We start from the raw sequence: 26,015 nt of genomic DNA on the forward strand, positions 1-26,015 counted from the left end.
GATCAAACGGTCAAGCACATGAAACGAACGGAACACAACTTATGTAGAACACGATGGATTTCACTTAGTAGTACAATGATCAAACTTAGAAACTTTGGCATTTAGCATGTTTATTTTATACGTTGTAACGAGAAAAAAAAAACATGTTCCCGCTATATTTCCAGCATTTATATGAAAGGTAAATTCGAAAAAGTAAATACATGTTTATTCAGATACAATAGTTGCACGTTGTTCTTCTTAAAATGTCAACTTTAGCACGAAACTCAACACTATTTGCAATACATCTAATACTGTAAACAGGGAAATTTTCGCGGTAGTTTTATTTACACTATTTTCGCGAAAATAAATCGAGCACGAAAATATCATGGAAAACTGTAGTAATAATACTAAGTTTACACATTGTAACTTGGATGAGGAGTTGCCTCATCGTCACTTATACACATCATCTTATATCTACGTATTTGATAAAAATATCTGTAGGACTACTGAAATCATTACTATATATCTATTAGTGAAAAGCTTTGTTAGAAGTCATGTTTTTAAATTCAAAATATATTTTTCTCACACTGGTATATTTATATTATTCATAGCCTTCTAAGTTCAAAAATATATGGCTATTTTGTTGTGGTTCGTCGTTGCTAAGGATTTGACCTCTGAACTTGACCTAACTTTGTAGATTTTATTATGTTGAACATTTTTGAATTTCAAAGTTTCTTTGTATCTCTAACCACTTTTGAGTTATAAGCAAACAAAAATCATTTCGGACCCCAAAACAGTTTTGGTGCCCTAGTTCCATAACATTTGGTCCAATAATTTTGAATCTACATAACAAATGTAGATCTCGACAAGAGACACATTTTCTCTGTTACATTTTATCAGCCATCTTTTACGGTTATTGAGTAAATTCGATAACAAGCTTAGGTCAAAATCTAAGTCATAACTTAGACCTTTGACTTTTGGTCAATTTCCATGGTCACGTGAATTGATGATCATTGGTGATAATCCGAGATGGCTACAACTTACGGTTTCTGAGTGTAAGTGGCCAACCGACATTGGTTAATTTTTAAAGGGGCATAACCCTACAAATGAGTCATTGAATCGTTTCGATCAAAATGCAACGAAGAACCAAGGTCTGTTCCTGAACAAATTCCACCCTGTGTTCTTTTTCTACCTATTATGGTTATTGAGTTAGAATGATAACAAGGTTGTCGGTGTTAGGGGAGATAACCGCTTTAAAGGAAATGTTACGGGTTTGTGCCCTCACCACAAGATAGCTTTTGGTCAACCGATACTAGATACCTAATATCATTTCAAAATGTCGCGTACTTTTTGGGGGACATTCCGTTAAAGTTTGGCGGAAAGAGTAATAATAATCAGAAGAAATACAGTAAGGTCTTTCCTTAAAGAAAAAAGAAAGAACTTAATTTACACATGCGGTACACGCTTTCGCGATTGGTGTGGTTTTTTTTTCACTCTTGCATGTTTATCATCATTTGCAGTTGAATTGTTTGATAAAATATTTTACAATTAGTGAATATTAATAAGTTTCAGATTTTATTCTCATTGTTTTTGGTCTTAAGCCCGAAGCCACATCAACTTTACCTGTAATCATTATAGTCAATTTCAAGTTGTTGTGAACTATAGTGTCTGAAAATGTTTAATGAGACAAATGGTAAAAGATAAAACAACACGTAAAAGATGCATTTATGCATTAGAAGCGCTTTTATAAAATATTATCACCAGTAAAGCTCAAAGACTTATGCTTTGTATTTGTGAGACAAGAAAGTGATTGGACGATAAATATTGATGATTATTAACTCAAACGGACCATAAAATAGTTACATCCATCTTACGCCAACTCTGCATAAGGGAGTTGAAACCTCGGTTTTTGTATGATTTTTTTTCTTTTATAAACGGACAGTTTAAGATAATCTGATAATCCACCAGTAGAAGAATCACCTCAGTGATGTTGATGTCGAAGATGAACAGTAAGGCAATCAATGTATTTCTAGTCTTTATGGCTGAAATCAACATCCAATGATAATACGAAAGATGAAGAGCTAATACTTTATTTATAAGTGCATCTCTTTTATATAATTCCAATGGCAATTTATATATATATATATATATACATTCTTGAAAGTTGAAATATATTTTTTTTCATCGTAAAGCGATAACCATTTATAATATAAACAAAAGACTCACAAGAGCCTGAATCGCTCACCTTAATTTTTTTGATTAAATCTCTCATCAATGATTACTTTGGCTTTTCAATAGACCACTTTCGAGTTCATCCGTCACCGGAAAAAACTCGTCAATTATACGCGCCTTTATCATCGTCATTTGTGCGTTTAGGGGCGTCGTCACTTCCTTCCAATGTTGAGCGAGTGGTTGGAAAACTATAATTCTATATTGTACGAATTATTCGGCAAATTGAATTCTCAAAATTGACAATCAACACTGCTGTCATTAGGGAAATGTCAGTAAGTACCTACAGAGCAACCATTATTTCTAGTTGATCCTGCACAAAGACGATCACTAAGACGCTTGATGAACGTAAACAGTGCAGGGATACAGGCGAGCCCCTCTATCTGGTAAATGACGTCATAAAGGCGTGTATAATTGACGAGTTTTTGCCGGTGACGGATGAACTCGAAAGTGGTCTATTTATTTAAATGTTCTTTGAATCGTCCTACTTTCTTCAAAAGCAAAAAAAAAAACATTTTCTCCTATGTTCTATTTTAGCCGTAGGAGCTATGTTTCTTGACATACAAGGAAATGAATTATAAAATTTATACTAGATACTTTGCAACTCATTTAGCCTAAGTTTGGCTGAAATTGATACAGCAGTTTCAAAGGAGAAGTTTTTTTTAAGTAAGTCAACATGATGAACAAATTTTGAAAAAAGTCTTTAAAGGGCAATAACTCCTTAAGGGGTCAATTGACAATTTTGGTCAATTTGCCTTATTTTTAGATCTTACTTTGCTTAACATTGTTTCTATTAACAGTTTATCTGTATCTATAATAATATTCAAGATAATAACCAAAAACTGCAAAATTTCTTTAAAATCATCAATTCAGGGGCATTATACCTGAAAAACCAGTAACCCAATTCGGCTGAAAATTTCAGGACAGGTAGACATTGACCTAATAAATACTTTACTTCTGTCTTATTTGCTCTAAATGCTGGAGTTTTTGAGATATAGGCCAAAAATACATTTTACCCTGTGTTCTATTTTTAGACATGACGGCCATGTTTTTTTACGAAATAAAAAATAAAGCACAAACTTTATTTTATACACCCTACTGATCATTGAGTTGAAGTTTGGTTGAATTTGGTTTAGTAGTTTTAGAGGCGAAGATTTTTTAAAGTTAGCAAATATGATGAACATATTGTGAAAAATTGTCATTAAAGGACAATAACCCCTTAAGGGTTCAATTGACAATTTTGATCTAAAATAATATTCAAGATACTGACCAAAAACTGCAAAATTTCCTTAAAATTACCAATTAAGTGGAAGCAACCCAACAATGGGTTGTTTGATTCATCTGCAAATTTCAGGGCTGATAGATATCACCCTAATGAACATTTTTACACCATGTCAGATTTGCTCTAAATGCTTTCGTTTTTGAGATATAAACCAAAAACTGCATTTGACCCCTTTGTTCTATTTTAAGTAACGGCGGCCATGTTTTTGACGGATCAAAAATTGGAGCACATATTTTGTGCAGGATAATCTAAGTAACAATCATGCTACGTTTCATCCAAATCCATTTAATAGTTTCAGAGGAGAAGATTTTTTAAAGTTAGCAAAAATGATGGACTAATTGTGAAAAATTGTCATTAAAGGACAATAACCCCTTAAGGGGTCAATTGACAATTTTGGTCATGTTAATTTATTTGTAGATCTTACTTTGATTATCATTTTTGCTGTTTACAGTTTATCTTTATCTATAATAATATTCAAGATAATGACCAATACTGCAAAATTTCCTTAAATTACCAATTAAGTGGCAACAACCCAACAATGGGTTGTTTGATTGATCTGAAAATTTCAGGGCTGCTAGATATTGACCCAATAAACATTTATAATCCATGTCAGATTTGCTCTAAATGCTTTCGTTTTTGAGATATAAGCCGAAAACTGCAATTGACCCCTATGTTCTATTTTAAGTAACGGCAGCCATGTTTTTTGATGAATCAAAAATCTAAGCACACACTTTGTGCAGGATAATCTAAGAAACAATCATGCTGAGTTTCATTCAAATCCATTCAGTAGTTTCACAGGAGAAGATGTTTGAAAAATTGTTAACGACGACAGACGACGATGACGACGACGGACGCCAAGTGATGAGAAAAGCTCACATGGCCTTTTTGGCCATGTGAGCTAAAAAAGGAAATTTACATGATATGTGTGTAGCATTTTTGTTTAACGTAAATGATACAATTTAAAATGTACGTATTAGTAACATAAGACATATATTTCGGTAATGCACTAAAAATAGGTTAGCAAGTTAAATTGAATGTATTAAGTGAAAAGTTGTTGTCCGAAAACAATTTCACTACATTGAAAGTAAACGGGGAAATCAGGAATGGTCACTACTCATTTCTTAATTTGTTTTGGTAATAATACACTACTCCTGCTAGTATTAGTATAGCTAAAATAACCAAAACATAAAACACTGAATAAACAACAAAAAGAAAATAATCAAAGAACTCGGCTAGCTCTTTGTTTCTGTATAGTTTGGTTGGCGATTTTTTGTCAACGTGGTCTATTTCTTCTTTCGGTGAGCCATCTTCTACATGTTCTATATCCTGATGTTGTTCAACACGATTTCTCTTTCTAGCTGTGCACTTTAACTTTAAATTCCTGGATTTCCTGACGAAGGAATGCATCCAGTTCGGAGCCTTACTGGTTTTCGGTTTATCATAAAGTCTCATGACAAATATCGTTATGATTATCAAAAGAAAGGCCATTATTAATGCCACCGTAATTGATATCACTGCAAAAGAAGAAAAAATAGAAAACATAATAATGTGAAATTAAAAGCTCATCATATTACAAATGAAACTACAAAGTGTCTGTACTATGATTAAGTTTAACAAATTAACGCTTGTTACATTGTTCGGACGGAACTTGAGATTATATATACATTCGTATACATATATATTTTTGTAATCTTTGCGCCGTGTGTGGAAATTTAAGAACGGTATCAGCGTCTGTGATGAACGCTTAAATTGTATAAACTTTCAATATTGTTATTTTGTCTCAATTTGAATATATTCACAATAATAAAGCTTGCAGTGGCCGTGTGTTACCTGTCCTCGTCAGTTTTAATCAAGCGGCGTACTACATTACATGATATATGATGCATGGAGATGTTATTGTTACAGATCAGCTCAATTAACTATAGTAAAGGATCCTACAAATAAATGCAAGATACAGTCACAGAATATAATTCTATTTATAAGTACGAAATTTGATAATTTTTTGGCCAAATAGTTTCATCGAAATCCAATAGTTGGAGAAACTATAGACCAGTCCATTACTTCAAGACAACATAATCAGTCATCAGTAGTTATATACTAAAAGTAGTGTTGGTTCTAGCTCGACAAACTAGGTATACGTCAATCTTCCTTCTTCAGTCAATGAAAATGGCAGTCGATCTTACATAATCCCTATTAATAGTTTGAATTGATGTTTTTACAGAAAATGATGTACATTGGTTTTTATTTTTAGAACACACATCAAATTGTCATTTTTTACTCCCTTGGCTATCTGAGCTTCTATATCTATGAAATGAAAAGAAAAATCCATGTGGTTTCATCTTAAATACCAAATACCAAAAATAATTATCTATAATCTTTATCATGTTTGTGTATGTGCATACAACCTTACTAAAGTGTATACTCAAAATTTGGATACACATCCTCAATCATTTTAGACATAACCGAAGTGATAATGAAAATAAAATTAATCTGGTAATACGCTAGTAGATGCTATAACAATATTTAAGAGACACAAAAAGACATTACAAATTATATATTGACAAATAAAATACACACATCTGCTTTGAAAAAGTAAAAAGACCAGCTACAGTTCGAAAATAAATTCACAAAAAGTTTTGATTGAACAGCATGAATACAGATGAACATGTGGTTGAAACAGTAAACATAGCCAATGAGCGAACAAGCCGCATGCAGCGTAACTATTGGCGTCAATAGGACACGCGTAATCGTAGAAAAGTACATGGAAAACATCTTTCCAAGTAATTGACTTACATTGATTGAATTGGCATCATTCAATATATTGTGGATGATCGCTTGAATTGTAGTCAGATATTAAGAATCCACTTGTTTTATCCATGCTGTGTCATTGGAAATTTTGCCCGCAAACCCCTTCTTTTCTTGCTTAAATTGATATCATAAAAAATCCTTCTTCGAAGTTGCTATAACATCCTTGTAACTTTTTCATAGTTTTTGAAAGAATAAATATGCCATTTTTTTTTAATAAAATGCAAAATTTAAAGAGAATCAATTTGCGCCAAATTTGTAATAATCTGTATTTCAAAAACAAGCATACGGACCATCAATTGTTTTCGGCTTTTTAGTTCTATTAGTTATATACTATCAAGTTATAAAGGTCTTTTATTTAAAGTTACTTATTTTGAAACAGATAGAATATATCATTTAAGTTGAATTGAATTAATTGGAACCAGATTGAATTTAACCACTGTTGACTAGACAGTTAAAACATATTAGACACAATTATATTATGTACATTTGATATAAATAATTAGCTTTAACATATGTGACCTGAGATCCTTGTCACTACGTTTTAAAGCATGATAGAATAACATAAAGCAGTTACTTTGAATCTGATTACGATATGAAAACGACATCAATGAGAGTACACACGTGTTTTTAAATAATGTAACTTTACCTAGAATCGAAGGAAATGTTGTGGATGTAGGCATTGAGTCTACAAATAATGTCAATATAACCACCAAAGCAAGTACCACTGTAAGAATATATCCAATCCTGATTCCGGATTTAAGCGGTAGAAAAAATGTAACAAATGTTAATACTGCAGTAATAATTGTCGGAATTATAATTATCATTATGTAATGCACAGGATTCCTTTTTAACTCCATGCTGAACTGGATAATTTCATTCAACTCTTGATAATTATCTGTAAACAGATAATAGGGAATATATGAGGTTTTTACAACCTGCCACTCCGCATGTAAACTGTATTCTTTCAGATCTGCTGTAGTTTCTAAATATTCCAGATCGACTGCGTTCATCGGGAAATCAAGGCTAGTTAATTGTAAACTGCATGTTTGACGGTCAAATGGGAAGAAGAAGACATAAGTGTAACAAAACGTGGACAAGATTGCAATTTGTTTCCAAACCAATGTACCGTCCTCAAATATTCGTATTGGTCTTTCAGCCCCAAGTTTATTATCTAATTCCTGAATCCTAAATTAAAATGGTAAAGTGTTTTTAAAATATATGATGTAAGACAATACAAGTAAAAATATAAAAAAGTGTTTGTTTCAATTGCAAGTGCTTAAGATTCTCAGTATATGTCAAAATATTCAAAAAAATATATACAATTCTACATAAAAGTTGTTACAAAAGATTTTAAACGTTGTCATAGCATTTCAATGCTGATGTCTTTTTGTGTTCATACACATATATGCAAATTCATATGCAACCATTTATGTAGACGTAATCACATTTTTGTGTTTAGTTTTACGATTATCAAACGTTGTTAAAAATAAACGTACAAATTAAGGACAACCAAGTCGGGATGCCACACTTTTTCCTCTGGTACAAATATATGCTGAATGTCTCCATTATTTGAGTTCCATTTCAACCGGTCGTCTTGCCATTTCTAAAATCAATATCAAAATAGATGTTAAAAACAGATTTAAAAATTATTAATTTTCCATTTCTCAGCAGTATTATAACCTCTGCCTCATCGTATGGTGTTAACATATTTCAGTTGATACTTTATGCTCGTCCATGTCTACAATATACGGACTTTATATACAAGAGTGTGCTATTTACACAGACAATGCTCCAACAAAGTTACGAAAAGATATAATTAAAAATGACACTCCGTAACTTTTTATGGACACCAACACGAATTGGTTGACCCATAAGATGTGTCAATGTCTAAAATAAGAACTGATATCTTATCACGCATAACGAGAACAACAACATAACACTAAAATGTAACAGAAACAGACCGAGCATCAGACAAAATCCCACGAGAATAACAAATATAACATCAAAACCAAATACATGCATTTGGGATAGACAAATACCGTGACACGTCTTATCGCAATGTGAATTTACAAATTTGTTCAGAGAACAATTAAAGGTCTTTCCACTAGTTTAGTTATAGTTTAAAATGTTATTTCCTATGACTTTATGATGAATAAATATGAATTTAAGGCAAAGGTCAAAATCTAGAACGTCCTATTAACCTATGACCTTGACCTCAATTTTAAGGTCACAAACAAAGGAACTTAAATCAAAAGACCTTAGGTCTATAATATGTTTGGTTAATGGGTAATATCATTTAACGCGTAATTGTAAATATAAGATTGGCAAACATTCCCATTTATTGTATGCGCACCGTTTTAACAAAAATATACAAGTACGGACATGTCACAACTAACAATTTACGAAAAAAGTATTTGTCCATATGTCATGCGGTATTTAAAAAATAAGTGAAAATAAGTTGTTCAGAGAACACTTGAAAGTCTTTCCACACCAAAGAAATTGTGAAAAGAAGATATTTTTTCATACTGATGCGATAAATAATACTTCCAGTCTCATATGATAGCTTCTTTCATACTGATTCCAAAAAAATAAATATAGTTTCTATATACTTTTGTTTGTAAAAGGGAAAATAATTGGCCACTTCCGGTTTGTTGGAAATCATGTTTAGTCTTCAGTAATCAGTTTATGTATTTATATGAAAAAATATATGGATTTTGAGTACTTTCAGATGAAAAAAATGCAAAAAGGGCAACTTCCGGTTTTCTCAAGGTCACTTCCGGTAGTAATTTTTCAAGGACATTTGTCACCTTACCTTTTGTACAAGGTCAAATGCCTTTATTATGAACTTAGTTGAAGTTATAATCATATAACTTCATATCAAGACATCTCAGGGGCAAAAACTCCTCTAAGATGCCATTTAATAGTATCAGATGAAATGAAGCATATCTTAATTACAATACAGCTGACATTTTGCACTGGTTCTTTAATATGTATCTTTCAAAGTGTCGGAGAAAATGCAGAAACAGGCAAAAGTCACGTTTGAGAACTTGACCTTGACCTTTGACCTTCACCTCATTTTCTAAGTTAGGACCTAGGGGACTCAAATAATAACATTCCAAGGTTATACGATTAATTGTTTATGGGTTAAAAAAACATACCGACAAATTTATTCCGTAAAGGTAGATAACTCCTATAAAATTTCATCGAATCGCTTCGATCCAAATTAGCCAAAAATTCCTGAGGATGTAACGAACAATTTGTAAAAAGAATTTTGTCGCTTTCTTATTTTGTTACGAAGGAGATGCACACACATGACAAACAGTGAATAGGGAGATAACTCTTACAAAGAAAATGGTTCGGCTTAGCAGGGTGAAATTTAAAAGCGCATAAACTATACGATACAATATGAAAAAAATCTAAGCGACATATTGCGAAACAAACATTTATCGCAAGAACAAAATTTGGCGGAAAAAAAAAAAAATAATAATAATTAAAAACCAATTGTTCAGAGAACAATTGAAGGTCTTTCCATCAAAACAATGTATTTTGATATGAAAAGTTGTGAAACTAAGTTTAAAATGTCATTTCAATCGTCAAATGATAGCTCCTAGTAAGCTGATTCCAAAAATATATTGTTTCCATACATTTTTTTTTAAATAAGGGAGATAATTTGTTACTTCCGGTTTGAAAAATGTTACTTCCGATTATATTTGATATTTACTTGACACTGATTCCAAAAATATCTGGTTCTATATACTTTTATATTAATAAAGTACAAAAAAATAGCTATTTCCGGTTTACAAAAGGTCACTTCCGGTTGTTTTTTACAAGGTTAAATGGTTTGATACCTTTTTCTAAAAGTTGTATATCTTTATCATGTATACATATAGAATAAAAGCAAAGGTCAAAATCTAGAACGTCAAATTAAGCTATGACCTTGAGATCAATTTCAAGGTCATAAACCAAGGACCTCAAATCAAAAGACCATAGGTCTTTATTATATTTAGTTAATGAGTTATATCACCAAACGCGTATTTTTAAATACAAGAGGGGAGAAAACTCCCTTTTACATTCAACGTACGCTTGCAATCAAAATTTACATCTTACGACATGTCGCAACTAACAATTTAGTAAAAATAATTTGTTGGTATCTTATACAGTCTTTGGATATAAGTGAAAATAAGCCAAATTCAAATATTAGAATATGACCTTGACCTTTGATCTTGACCTAATTTTCATTTTTTGGGACCAAGGACCTCAAATCAAAAGATCCTAGGTCTCTATCACTTATGATTTATAAGATAGAAATTCATATCACTTATATCAGATGCATAAGGGGAAATAACTCTCATATGGAGCGGTCATATCGCTTCGGTCAAAATAGGACAAATCATGCGAAGGATATAACGAGCAATTTTGTAAAATAAATTTGTCATAATCTTTTACGGTTGCGAAGGAGATGCGCTAACAAGGAAAACAGTGTTTGGGGAGATAACTCCTACAAGGAAAAGTATTCGTTTACGCAGGGTAAATTTCTAAAGCGCATAAACTGTTCGATATCATATACCAAATATCCAAGCGACATATTGCGAAACAAATGTTTATCGCAAGAACAAAATTAGGCGGAAGAAAAAAAAAAAAAAAAAAATAATCAGAAGAAAAACAATAGGTCTTTCCACAGAAAAGTGGAAAGACCTAATAATCAGAACAAATACAATAGGCTTTCCACAGAAAAGTGGAAAGACCTAATAATCAGAAGAAAAACAATAAGTCTTTCCACAGAAAAGTGGAAAGACTTAATAAATTCAATTTGCCACTATATCGGTTATAATAAGGTATGATAATATCGTGCATTCTTGATAGCAATATATCACTGGTGGTAAGCGGATGGTTACGATCATTTGAAAATGGGAGACAACTCTAGGGATAAGTTTTAATTTTCCGATTTTCGTGCATTAAAAGAATCATTTGAGTCAAACCACTTGTCTCATATACACTTATTGTGAGTACGTTGTTATAGAAACCAAATTCGACACATAAAATCATTCCAATTCTCGTAGATTAGTCATTCAAAATTTCGAGCATGATGGTCGTAACTTTAAATTTTGATGGTTGTAATGTCAAATATAGTATTTTGATGAGGGTCGTAACCGACACAAGATGGTCGTAACTTTGAAAGATAACCGTAACTCAAGTATTTAGACGAATCTTTTTCAAATTATCTTAAAAAAGCACTGTGCACATTACCATGTAATTATATACCTATATGGAGTTATTTTCTTTCAGAACGTCAGGTCATTCTTTTTCAGAATCAACCCGGACGATACCATGTTTCAATGGTATATGCTCCAAGGCATAAAATAATGACCTGTGTAAGGTCATTATTTTCCTTGATAAACATGCAATCTATGATTTACTTCAAAACTTTATTCGTCTAATAGTTTTTTATTGCCGATTTGAAAATTTATTTTTAGTAGTCCCGCAATTTAATTTTAGAAACAAATAACGTGAAGTTTTGTTGCTTTATCGCTACAATAAAGAAACATTATCATATATGTCAGATGAATTTTAATGTAGACTTTCATAAAATAAATCCAGATTTAACATATTCGTGTGTAAGATTTTGAAAATCTTATTGAGTCAAAATGAATATTTTGATTGATTTTTGGTTGCTTGCTTTACGTCCAGTGGCAAATATTTCGTGTATGTTCAGAACGATACATACTGAATAGGAAATCATACTGTGACCTACATGTATTTATATTCGTGTTCGTGTCAGTTCTTAACTTTTTAAAATTTTTGTATAACTTTTACTCTATCAAATGATTAACTAATTAGATAATCTTATATTCTATTGAATAACACAAAAGTAACTCACAAAAGGGTCGAGTGCAGAAATTATATAATTATATCCTGATTATCTTTTAATAAAATGTATTGCTATTCAAATGACAATCTTTCTGAATTTTTCATTCGATTCAAGTAAAATTGTTAAAAAAAATAACCATTTTCATTTTCAACAAATAGAAAAAAACATACCCTCCCCCTTTTCGATAAGCTAATTAATACCGTGAATAAATAACTTACAATGTGTCTTGTATTTTTCATACACCGTTATCGGATGGTAACAATACATTTGTTTCTTACTTCATGCAGTTACAGTGATATTTTTATTGTGCATGGCTAACAATTTTTAAAAGGTTTATATCTTAATTATTTAGTGAGTTTTATTTCACATTTTAAATGAGCCACAGGGCGTATTAAAACCTGAACGCATTAGAAAGGAATATCCCACTTTAGTGTTGTTGGTAAAATAGGATACTAAATTTTACAAATCTTTATAAAATTAATATTTTTTGACGGTATTTAAGTCAGATAATGCATATTTGAAGGTTTTTCTTGTCGTAGAACACACCTTGGGGTGTCAGGATTGTTCAAAGAAAGACCTCCCTCCGGTCGGTCTTTCATTTGATCAATCCTGACACCCCTCGGTGTGTTCTACGACAAGAAAAACCTTCAAATATGCATTATCTATAACATAAACTCGGTTGTTATATAAAGTTTACTAAAAACAATATTTTTGATACTTGATATATTCGGCTTTTGATTTTGTATGATTAAGAAAATTCACAAATGCACTTCGGGGTCCTTGTGTTTTTAACGAGCTGTTTATATTTTTTATGACAATCTTGCAGTATATCATTGATATTTGTTTAAAGTATTGGTACGAAATGAAAACTTGATCCATGATGTCGCAAATTAACATTGTGCTAACCTAGAAAGTATGAATGTTGTTGGTATATATAACAGAATAGGTTTAAGTGTATGCTCAATTACATAGATGCTCTTTTTAAAACTTGAATTCAGTGACCGAAAGTCCTTGTGGAAAGCTTTTAACAAGCGAAGGAAATAGATCCAGATGCACTAAAAGTTACGCCTAAAAATTTACTTGTCAATTCAATTATGTATAAATACTTGTTTATAATTTCTATACGCAAGATTTGGACTCAGGACTTTACACTGAACACAGTCCATCTGTAATAAAAGTATTAGCATTCCATGCTGAATTATTGGTTAATTCATCGCTAGTTCCAAAGTCTCAAGAGTTAGTTTTCCACCATCACCTTGGTTTTAATGGGGAAAAAATTTAAACACCAATCTTAAGTACTCAATACATCAAGTTTACTTTGAAGTCCTTTTGGCCGAAGTTGAAAAAAATGACAATATCATCAGCATATATAGTAAAGAATGGACTGGTCGTGAAGAAACATCAGCTGGATCAGGGGAACTTTTAAAACAATCAGAAAGTTCATTTATGAAAATTATGAACAAAATTGGACTCATATTGTCTCCCTGTTTTACTCCAACTTTACTTCTAAAGAAATCTTTTATCCTATTCTTTAACTATATCCAATAGCTTAAATGTTATCCCTGGGTGAATGACAGCATCTAAGATTTAAAAGCCTTTTGGAAATCAACGAAGCAGGCAAAAACTTTACCTTCTTTTGTATAACAATACAATAGTTTTTTAGAATGAACATGTGGTCAGATGGTTATGTTTTTTGTGGCTATCATCAATGATATGAGATTTATCTAAGAATTTACAAAGACTAGTATCAAGTATCTTATTAACAAAAAGCTTCCCAAATGAATCAGTAATTGTAATTCATCGATAGATATTAAGATCGGATGCATCGTTCCCTTTATGATTTGAGAATTAAAAAAAATTGTGGATAGCATGGTACCAATAGGGGTATTAGGAATTTGTCAAAACAACGGGTAATAATTATACATGTACTTCGACATTGCACCTAATAATCAGTTTGATTCCTTACTTATGATCTTCCGACTTGAAGAATAATATTTAATTGTAGATTTTCTTTTGAATTCCACTTAGTAGATATAATCAGTTTTAACAAGGTAATCTTTTCAATAGATGCAAATTCTAAAGAAATCATATCACACATGTATCAGGAAACTGTTATTTCATATAGTTTCAAATTTGTTAAAAACGCCTTTTCTTTATTCATAACTAAAAATGATCATAGCCAGAGCTGTATTTCTTGTTTTAAAATGAATTATCCACCTTTAAGAAATTTACATTGATAATGAATTTTACCGCTTATGACTATTTGCCTCTTGGTTAATTTTATACATTATATTTTAGGCAACAGTGACCGGTCATTTCATTTCTTCTCGATTCGTTCCAATGTTCTTCCGTTTCGCACGTTACATGTACGCCTGTCTTCACCCTTTTAGTTTTTATCATTTGGTGAAATAAACTTCACAAATATATCATATAAAATATTCCTATTAAAAATATACGTCTAAGACTTGTCTTAAGCTTAGTCGGTTCTATTTCACAAAGAGTTACCACCATCACACAATAATTACGACCATCCTGAACCTATTTGTTGTTTTAATTACGACCATCATGCTCGAATAATTGAATGACTATTTTACAAAAATTGGAATGTTTTTTATGTATCAAATTTTGTTTCAATATAAACGCTCTAACGATTAATATGTATGAGACAAGCAGTTTGGCTGAAATTAACCTTTTACTGCACAAAAATCGGAAAAGAAAAATGTATCCCTGGAGTTGTCTCCCATTTTTTGGATGGTCGTAACTTTAAGTTACGACCATCCGCTTACCACCAGTGATAAATGGAATGTTCATTTTTGAAAAATCATGATAATCCGTCAACCTATAAAGATCTAGTTATAAGCAGGAAAAGGAGAATAGATAATTAGATAATAATAAGTTATTTAGCATAATTGATATACAAAAAAGTGAAATTTATATAAATAAACTGATGACCATCATGAGACCCTCATAGTACACCTCTCGTGCAGTCCTAACTTTATGATCAACTTTAAGAGATGTCCTAATTGAGGACCACTTAGGACTACCATATGCTGTAAGACCGTCCAAAGACATGTATAAGTCATAAGACAACTTCATGTGAAACGAAAGAGGCTAAACTAACTACGTAAGTATACATCACTTTCTCTGCATGATGTTTCTATTAATGACTTGCTGCCATTCATACAAAAGCCGTTAGATATTCATCACATTCGCACGAAACTTTATTCATTACCCCTTATAAACTTCATTCTCTGTTCAATTTATTATTGGAATCCACTGTTACAAACTCTCATTCAAACCAATACAAACTTCAAGCTATAATTTCGGATATTGCAAGTCACAATCTTTTCAAGCCAGTTCGCATTGGAAAAGGTGAAAAAGAGAAAAGCTCTTTTCTAAATCTTTCATTTGCCAAAAAAGGTCTCGATGGCGTCAACCTAGCCAATATCCTTCATCATAAATAAGTTCAATCGAAAATACCTCCTTATTTCAAAGACAAGGCTGTACCAATAATTTCTTATACCTATTATAAACCTATTGCAACTAAAATTTTCGCGTTTTGCAGGATCTCGATATTGACGACTTCAAGTCTAAATCTCCTGATTGCACTTGTGCTAGTTCCCAATTCACATATAATCCTGCTGGCCACGTTATTACCGGTGACCGTAACATAGTTAGTAACACTTCTCTACGACATTTGTTATCGAAAGGTCCCAAAATATCGTGAGCCTAAATCCATCAATTGGAAATACAACTTTAAAATTGTGATGGATTCAGTCGAGGTTTATGCCAGGCAATGGGCTAAGCGCGAGAAGGAAGACGTAGACACTCTATCCGAATAGATACAGGCAGTGAGGTCGTTAATATAAACAGAATTCTGAAACTGAATGGGTCTATCCATGCCAATGCTACGTCAATCTTTAAAGACCCAAATGTTGTTATCCCCGCAAACAAAGCCCCTGATAACATCGTTTTTGTCTGTAAAAGTCATTACATTAATTGCTTGATAAACGAATTAGGTATAGACAATTCACTTAGAAACTCAACATATACCCTCATGACACTTACCAAAATGGAAATCCTGGATAATCATAGGTCTGTTCTTTGTTCCTTTTGGTATTTCAACCAAAGATGAAGAACTGAATCTTCCATCACTGTAATGGATACCTAAACTACATCAGTGTCCTTACAAACAACGGTATATTGCTGGGTCTTCCAAGTGCTCCTCGAAACCTCTTTCTAAATTATTAATATCTATTTTATTAGCAATTAAAGACGGGCTTCAAAGTTATTTTGAAACTGCCTATTCTAGAGGTGGCGTGAATCAGATGTGGATACTTAAAAATTCCAAAGATCTTTTAGAGTATATACAATCTAACTCTCTGTCATCTTGTAACAGTATTAAAACATTTGACTTTTCTACTCTTCACACAAGTGTTCCACATTTCAAACTAAAAGACAAATTGAAAGAGTTGGTTTTACTTTGCTTCATAAAAAGAATGGCCAACGTAGATACAAGTATCTTGTCTAAGGGAGGGATAAATCCTACTTTGTAAAGAATCACTCAGATTCAAACAAAAAAATTCTCTGACACCGATATTATTAAGATGCCTGATTTCTTGATTGACAACATATTTGTTTCGTATTTTTCAACAGACTGTCGGCATCCGAATGGGAACAAACTGTGCCCCTCTACTTGCCGACTTATTTCATTATTATTATGAGGCTGATTTCATGCAGGAACTTCTTAGGAAGAAAGATAAGAAGTTAGCAATATCCGTCCACTCTACTTTCCGCTATATAGATGACGTTCTTTCAATAAACAATTCAAAATTTGGTGACTATGTGGAACGCATCTATACAATCGAATTGGAGATAAAGGATACTACAGATCAGCTTCATATCTTGACTGACATCGACGAATTGACAATGAGGGTCGGTTGAAAACAAAACTGTTCCGATATTCCCGTGCTCGCATTTCCTATCACGATTTTCTTGATAGAGGGTTACTGTTCACAAGGAGGCATTAAACCAAGAGTTCCAAATGGTAAAGTTGAAATCATTCCTTCGTAAATTTTACGGACGCCATCACGAGTTGGTTGACCGTTATGGAATAACTGTTTCACAAATGATATCGGATATGTTCCTTACGTCGTAACTACAATCCCCTTCCTTTCCATGAATTTGACCTGCCGAATTAGACTATTTACCGGATTTGTAATCACATAAGCAACACGACGGGTGCCACATGTGGAGCAGGATCTGCTTACCCTTCCGAAGCACCTGAGATCCCCCCTAGTTTTTGGTGGGGTTCGTTTTGTATATTCTTTAGTTTTCTATGTTGTGTCAAGTGTACTATTGTTTTTCTGTTTGTCTTTTTCATTTTTAGCCATGGCGTTGTCAGTTTGTTTTAGATTTATGAGTTTGGCTGTCCCTTTGGTATCTTTCGTCCCTCTTTTATGAATCTGGGCCCAGAAAGATACAAAGAGACTATATGTAATTTCAAAATAACAAGAAAAATTAAGTTCCAAAACAGACAACACTTCAAAACTAAGTCTTTAGACGGTATGATGTTATGAATGCAGCAGGAATAAAAATACTCATTTCCAATGGAGACGAAAATATGTATTATTGTATAATCGATGAATCTTAACCTCAGATTAGAACAGCACATTCGGGAGTTTATTGAAGCATAAACAAAACTTATGTAAGGAGTAAAAAACACAATTTGCCAATTTCAGTAGGGAAATTATTAGGATTTTCGCTCATATGTGTGAACATTTTGAAAACAGTAATTCGTCCTTTCGTTATTACAGTCTTTAATTCGCGTTGACTATAGGCAAAGTCCAGATTTTATTCTCAGATAGATTATGTTTACTATCAACTATGTCCAGATAGAAAATATCACTGTAGCATGCACTTCTAAAATCACCGTACTGTCCCCGTTAAAGACAAAAAGATCAGCGAAAGTGGCTTACTAACTTACTGACATAGTTTTACTTGTTAGAGCTCCATATATCCTGCAAAGTGATAATTGAAGGTAATTACGGCTTATGTTGTTATAGAACTCACACTGTGTTGGTCAGAGCTAAAATTGGTTCATAGTAGACCACGTTCAAATCGAAGTCATGTGTCCGTAAACAGAGAAAATGCTGACATAAATACTGACACACCAGAAAATCGTATTCTGGTCTGAATGATTAAGATTTGAGCAATTTCACAAAAAAAAAAGTATAAAAATAATCATATTAATACATAAAAAGTAGCTGTCAGAGAACAATTGAATATTTCGCCCAATTGAAAAAGAAATCAAAATATTTGGTAGAAGAGTTCTGTTTTATTTTTTCCCATTTAACGACTTTATCACTTTGCACCAGTAGTCTATATCTATATGTTAACAAATTGTTTAGCCCAATGTTATCAAGTTGTCATGTAAGCTTAAGTAATAACTTAAAATTCAGAAGGATGCACAAATAATAAAAAACTCAAAGATATCGGGGTGTACAAATTATTATCTTTTTCACAACGAAAATTGTATAGATAATTATACATATATATGTATGAATGAAAAAAATATTCAAAAGTACAGAATAAAATTGATGGGTTATTTTTCTAGCAGTTTCACCCTTATGTGTGTTTCACTTTTAAAAACAGCTACCGTACAAACGAAGCCTCTTTTGGAGAAATACATTATATTCATAATGGTGTTGTTTTGTTTTAAGAAATGATATTGATTCTTCATCTTGTAGAGACACAACTTGCGAACTTCGCAAGTACAAAATATGTATAAGAGAGTGGTCAAAGTAATTTCTAAGGAAGACATAACGTGGATGGAAGGGTCATACACAATGTCAGTAAAGGTTTATACTCTCAGATGCTCAAATAATATACATGTGAAAAATATGCCTCACAACCCTATCCTTGTAAATTTAAAACAAAGCGTTGCTTCCTGTTTTATCGGAGCTAACGCGGTACTAAGACCAATAAGGATTTACTTTTACCAATTGTGACCTGTATCGTGATTTGTCCAATTGACACTCAGACCATGCATGTATCTTCCAAAAACATGAATCTATATAGGCATGTCTTTGTTGGATATAATTTGTTTACGAACTTTCCAGTGTAATGCGTAAAATTGGTTCTTATAGGAAATTATTTGTTAATTTGTCCACAAGCGCTACCTGTAGGGACTTATAAAGATTCAAATACTTTCTCGCATGTATGATCAATCACACAACGTTTTTTGTTCTTTATATCACCATTTAAAATCGAAAATAAATATTATGAAAAATATGAATTACCAAAGTTAAGTAAAAGATACTTCAGCAATGTGCTTTTATTGTCAACAAAACAAGTATTTACCAATTAATGATGGCAGTTAACCAACATAATCATATTTAGATTTTTATTGCTGAAATTTATATTAACCACAGAAAATATCCGGGATTTCATGATAAAAACATATCTCAAATAGTTTCAAAAATTAGCTACAAGTTTTCTTGATTACTAATTGTTTATAGATACATGTAATTAGATTTACTGACCAAGGTGAAAAAGCCTGTTGTCGAAAATATCTTTAACTTTGCATCCTGAAACAAACCAAAAAAAGAATCATCAGATATGTGTTATTATATTTGTATGAAAAATAAGTAATTCAAAACGTCATATAACTCTATCAAATTAAAGTAGACGGAAAAATAATAAATCATTGAATGGCATTAAAAATACGCGTTAGATAGATAATAACTTTTGACAAACAACGAACGAGTCCAGAGACCATAAACATTTTATCGAGCTCGTGTGAAAAGACGTGTTTCTCTTTCGTTAACATAATGCATTATTCAAACAAACAAAAAGTAAGGATTTCATTAATTTCAGTCATTTGAATTGTGTTCACTTCTACCAAACCAGTTCAAAGTTTAACCATCTGATTATTTTTCAAGGGAATATGATGCCACATTATTCACAGAACTTCATAATTTTAAAGTCTGCGAATAGCAAAGCATGTTCAACTTAACTTTGCATTATCCAATGCGACCATTTAGTTGTTGTCCATCATTTTGCAGGCGCTAAACTGTACTATATAACTGCCACCTCGTTTGGCAGTCTTTGCATGGACAACGACTCGTTATACGACGACCAATCCGATTGATAAAATAAGTCCTACAACGACGGCACTACGTATCAATTATATGTGACATAGTAAATGAGGACACATCACACAATAAGGACAACAATCAAATAACACGGACATGTTCTTAGCTACAATATTACCATCCTAGGAGATTTCTATGAGACCAGATGAATTATGACCGATTCACAAGGAAGCAAGTACCATACAACATTTCTTTAAATTTTGTGGCGTTTGGCATTGACTCATTATCTTATTTTAAATTTAGTTAAATTAAGTTGAATGTTTTAGTCATAAATGCATGATTTGTCTCAATTGGTTGTTATCGGCTTTGAAATAGCTGTTTTACATTATATATATTATCATTCAAGAGAGTCATGCTCATTGATAATTCCTTTGAACAAAATGCAATAATTCATTGCAATTGACTGTTCATAAAATACATTTATTGAAACAGTAGTTCAACGTAATTGAAACACTTTTATGTATATTATCAATTATAATAACTTTTTGATATTTACAAAAAAAAACTGATTGGATAAATTAAGAACGATCAATAAATGAAGAAGCACCTCTTTGTTTATTTATGATTTAAACACTCATAAATATGAATATTAAATATCTATAGTTCTAACATTGTCAATAACATGTTTAAAATGCTATACGTATTAAAATAAATAAACAAGTAGCCACTGTAAATGGAAACACGATGTAAAGGGTCGACATACCTTAATACATATCTAGAAGATTTCGCCCGTAATACACTCGAATTTTATTCTACTACGAGTGAACACGATGTTACAAAATTTTGACTGTATATTTTCCTTTTATCGAATTCGGAGTAAAGTGATCTGATAAATTGCTAATCATACGTTAGCAAAATTCGTCGTGTTCATCTTTACATAATGTTAACGGATTGGAACGCGTCTAAAGGATTGAAACGGTGTTAAAGTTTTTTCGTTTTGGAGAAATTTACATCAATTCACACTAAAATGATTGTTCGAACTGAAATCGTGCTTCAAGTAGATACTGTCACAAAAGTGGTCTCATTGCATCTTCTTATTACATATTGAGTATATTAAACACATTTCGTTGTACATGCCATCATTATCGATCCATAATTGTCTGTATAATAATGTTCCTGAAATTTGTTTTTGCTGTTCTGTTGGGTTTTTTTTTTGGCATTGAATGCTTCGTTCACACGTACATTTATTTCAAATTGAATTCGAATCGAATGCGAATCGAATTCGCTAATCGCGTTAACACACTCTTCTTTTTTTTTAATTCGAATTGATTCGAATTGGCTAAATCGCCTGATCCAATTCGCATTAGAAATTCGTTTTTGTTAATACGAATTTTAAGTTAACGACCTTTGGACAGTAGGGCGAATTTGACACGCATTGTTATTCGAATTTTAATTCACGTTTGGACGTAAAACGTTTGGAATGCGAATTTATGTAATGCTAATCGAATTCAAGCTTAAGATTGTTTTATTGGTAATCTTGACGATAAGAACAAACAATAACTGTATATACTTACAAACGAATTAACGTTCTGCAAGTTGTATCCTGCATATACTTTTACTGTGTTTGCTGGTGGAACAAGTTTATTGTATATTGAGTCATTAGATAACATGGCGTACATTTCATTTGCGTCAATCACATCGGACGATGTTAAATAATCAAATAAGTCTGAAATAAAATAAAAATAACTATTGCAGGAAGCTGCAAAATAATCTGCACACATGTTTAGATACAACTGATACACTTTAACGCTACATTTGTACGTGTGCGTGGTTGTGCATTTGTATAGTTTTTATTTATTTGTCACAAATAAACGAAAAATGTCCATTTTTTTGACAAAAAAAAAAGTCAACATTATAAAAAGAAGTAATTCATTTGTTACAATAGTTATCAAAAGTACCAGGACTATAATTTAACAACATTGGCGGATTTTAACCTAAAACAGGAAAATAATAACGATTGATCAATTATTTTTAAAAATCATTGAAATCACAACTGACAAAAAAATACATAAACGAATAAATATTATTATTTAATTGTTTGGTATAAATATGTCCACTGGGCAGTATCGTGTCATTCATATTCAGAAGATAAAAGACTGCGAAATAAAAGAAATGTACTTAAATATATGATGTAAAAGTGGTATGAGAAAATCAATCAATATACATCACTGTCACACTTTTATATATACAATTAACATATTTAAATATGTATTGAGATGTGGAGGTTTAATTGTGTACAGCGTTGGAAAGCTCCTGTTACAAAAAAAATAATGTACGTATGTTTGTTTTGCCGAAATAAAAGTCTTCCTTTACGATTTTATCTAATATTGATCGAACATATCTAATTGGTTTCGTCCCAAAATTTGAAAAAAATCTTGTCTGCGACTCTTTCATTGAACTAAATGAACATTGATTGGACGCACGTATGTGTACACCAGTTGTTTTCTACGAAAAGAAGGCAGTCCTTACATTTGTATGTTGTTTTTGATTAAAATTAAATTCCTTATCCTTTTTAGGCTTACTACTGTTCTTTTAATACTATATTTGTAGCGTAAAAAGAGAATGGTTAGCCGTTTGAAATAACTTATATGTAATAAGATAATGTATTGCCAATCAATTTTGCTGTCATCTTTAATTTCACTATAGTTAAAGTGCAAAAATCAATATCAATCATCATTGAATGACATTAACTACTATCATGTATAGAAGACAATTACAGCTATGTTGCCTTTTGGTAGATCTTGATTTACTGATCAATGTTACTGTTAAGTGTTTCTTTATCTTCTTCAGTTTTTGTCCCGAAACGCAAAAAACGGTTGAAACTGTTATTTATGAGCAACATCATATGTATGCATTTAACTATCAATTTAACGCTATCTTATGTATTTACAGACCATTTAAGGACACTTCCTTCTACAGGTAGTTATCAGAACAGTTTGTTAAAAAAAACAGTATATAGATCTTGTTCGTCTGCTCATTTTATCTCTTTTTAATGGCTTAACAACCATGTTGATTGACATTTAGAATCATCGAACTAATCTTTAAACACGTTACTTTTGAAATAATTATGACCAGCTTTGCTTCCAATTGTCTAGTATTTGTTAAGGAAAAAAATAAAAGTAAAAAGCCTATGAAAAACGTTCACACCGACCATTTTGTTTATGTCATTTGAGCTCATGGACTAAACCTGACCTTTCATGTACCATTCTCTTCACTTACCTATATAAATAAGGAAAAGTAAAAGCCCTCTTGTGCATAATCCATGAGCCATGATTTTCAAAGACCAGAAGCACATTTATCAGTTTCTTGATTTGATTGATATTTCAGTACAGTTTTTAGTAATAAATTGAAGTAACTTTATATTATATCGTCTCTATCATGAATGTTTGTTTCATGCAAAGTATCAATCTTTAAGTTCAGAACTCCGATAGAAAATGAATCGAACTGTGTTCACAATTACAACAAACGTCTACAATAATCAAACGGATAATGCTTAAATGATACTTCTAGAGCACACGGCTTTATATAGCTTGCATGGTAACATATCCTTGACCGCGAAACCGAGTTATCAAAACAACATTTTTATAATCTTTATTTTTTTTATCAATATATACATGTCATCAGAAAAATATTACACTATTTCCATATTCTGATAACATTTAAATGTCACTTTTATAGAAAAGAAATATTATTGTAAGTCCATACAATTACATGTTTATCAATTTCCATTAGAGTGTCATTTTTTTCTACGAGCAATTACCCCCTCGGAGAATTAACATTCAAGTTAATATGAGGCCAGATATCGTTTTTGTAGGAACTTCAAATATTATGTTTCATTTTCCTGTTTCTTTCTATTTGATAACAAAGGCGTTGTAGGATGAATTAAGGGGATTTTATATTACAAAATTCAAACCAATAGGGTTTTAACATGTATAATTTCACGTTTAATTCATGTAATTAATAATGAAATATTACAAGGAAAAACACATCGGTTAGTCAATCCCAACACTTCTACTCGCTTTACATAGTAACAAGCAAACAAAAACAAAACCGATTTATTTCCAGAGTTTTTCATTAACATGATTAATGGGTTGCAGTATGTGCTGAACGTGGGAAACCCGTTGTGTTATCTTTGTTATTCTACGTTATATCCAGGGGATTTCGCACTTATCAATAAAAGCAATTCATATTCTTAGACTTAGAGGGACACACTATGAAACATGTGAAATGCCGACTGTGATTTGTCACCTTATGAAACAACTTAAGAAAATAATAACAAAAACGATAGAGATAAAGAAATAAATTGCATCCAAAAGTATTTGTCGATTCATCCTCTGTTACATAGATATTAAATGTGGTTTGGCGCAAATGAGTCAACTCTCCATCCAAGTCAAAATGTGTAAAAGTAAACAATTATAGGTCAAATTGCCGTCTTCAACACCGAGGCTTGACTCGCACAAAACAGCAAGCTATAAAAGACTCCAAAATGACTAGTGTGAAATCATACAAACGGGAAAAACGGAAGATATATTTTGAAAAAAAAAGAAGAAACGAGAAACACATACAAAGGACATAAACAAACGACAACTATTGAACATTAAGTTTGTTACGTGCATATTAATGTGTTTGAGGCTTGACCAGTTTGAATTCGTAAAGTTATCCGAAATTGCTTTACTTATTTTATACCTTAATCAGCAATATCGATTTAATAAAATTAGAGGCCCTACATTTAGGCGATTTGTCTTAAAGTGAAGGGGGATTTCACCAAATAGTACTGAAAATTACGTGTTTCGCATATATTTATAACTTTACACATCTACTTATTCTTGTGTAAATTATTGTCATTTTTCCTCTTGAAAGATAAAACGACTGGTACGATCAAGCACAGCTGTATAATTGATTGATTGATTGATGGTTGCTTAACGTCCAGTGGCAAATATTTAATGCATATTCAGGACGAGAACAAGTTCACAATAAATACAATAGGTAGGTCTTGTCATAATAGAGGCAATTTTTTACGATGATGGTCGGGAAATTTTAACAACCTCTGGAAAATGAATGTATAGTTGATAGGGACAGACATGTTTGCCTTGCAACAGGCCACCTACGGACCCTCAAAGAGTTGTTGCAAGTGTTCTTAACGTGCAAAGAGTGTGGCACTCTCTTTACACAAAACATCGAATTTAACGTCCCCATTCTGACCGGACGTGACTGCAAACCTAATACATCCCGCAATGCCAAACGGAAGGCCCACTTCGGCAAGCGTTTTACTGCCAGTCGGGAGAAGACTAAATGACCATAGTTATATTTCCAGTCACCCTGTATGATTGAAGAATATGTTATGAAGTCAGTACCTATTGTTTTTAGTATTAAAAATTTTTAATCTGAAATTCTGTATTACAATTTATTGTCTAAATTAACAGGTGTGGCAAATAAATGCAATAGTTTACAATACTTGTTCTTTTAAAGTAATAATCTGTTGTTGTACAATGTATATAAATGTAATAATACCGGACACATATTTTTGATAACCTGTTAATTTGATAATAATTTGGCAGGTTAATATGAAATTATTTACCTTTAAAGTAGAAGTTTCTTCAACGTACCTACACAAATTAGTGAAAATCAAATTCTTATTTTTGTGCAAAATCCTTTCGATATCATTTAACAATTATCGAGGTTAACCGATAGC

At 31.9% G+C, this 26,015-nt stretch overlaps 1 protein-coding gene across 1 annotated transcript; it reads right to left on the bottom strand.

Annotated features, from left to right (window-relative positions):
• Positions 1 to 2,092: 2,092 nt before the first annotated feature.
• Positions 2,093 to 23,795, bottom strand: LOC134693778 (acetylcholine receptor subunit beta-type unc-29-like). Its single transcript, XM_063554687.1, has 6 exons — positions 23,543 to 23,795; positions 21,838 to 21,989; positions 19,712 to 19,756; positions 7,795 to 7,901; positions 6,945 to 7,483; positions 2,093 to 5,004 (listed from the first exon to the last, which is right to left on the bottom strand). The coding sequence occupies exons 1-6, from the start codon at positions 23,616 to 23,618 to the stop codon at positions 4,601 to 4,603; spliced, it is 1,323 nt and encodes a 440-aa protein (XP_063410757.1). The 5' UTR covers positions 23,619 to 23,795; the 3' UTR covers positions 2,093 to 4,600.
• Between the last annotated feature and the right edge of the window lie 2,220 nt (positions 23,796 to 26,015).

Source organism: Mytilus trossulus, chromosome 12 (assembly GCF_036588685.1).
Source record: "Mytilus trossulus isolate FHL-02 chromosome 12, PNRI_Mtr1.1.1.hap1, whole genome shotgun sequence".
Classification (NCBI taxonomy): Eukaryota; Metazoa; Mollusca; class Bivalvia; order Mytilida; family Mytilidae; genus Mytilus; species Mytilus trossulus.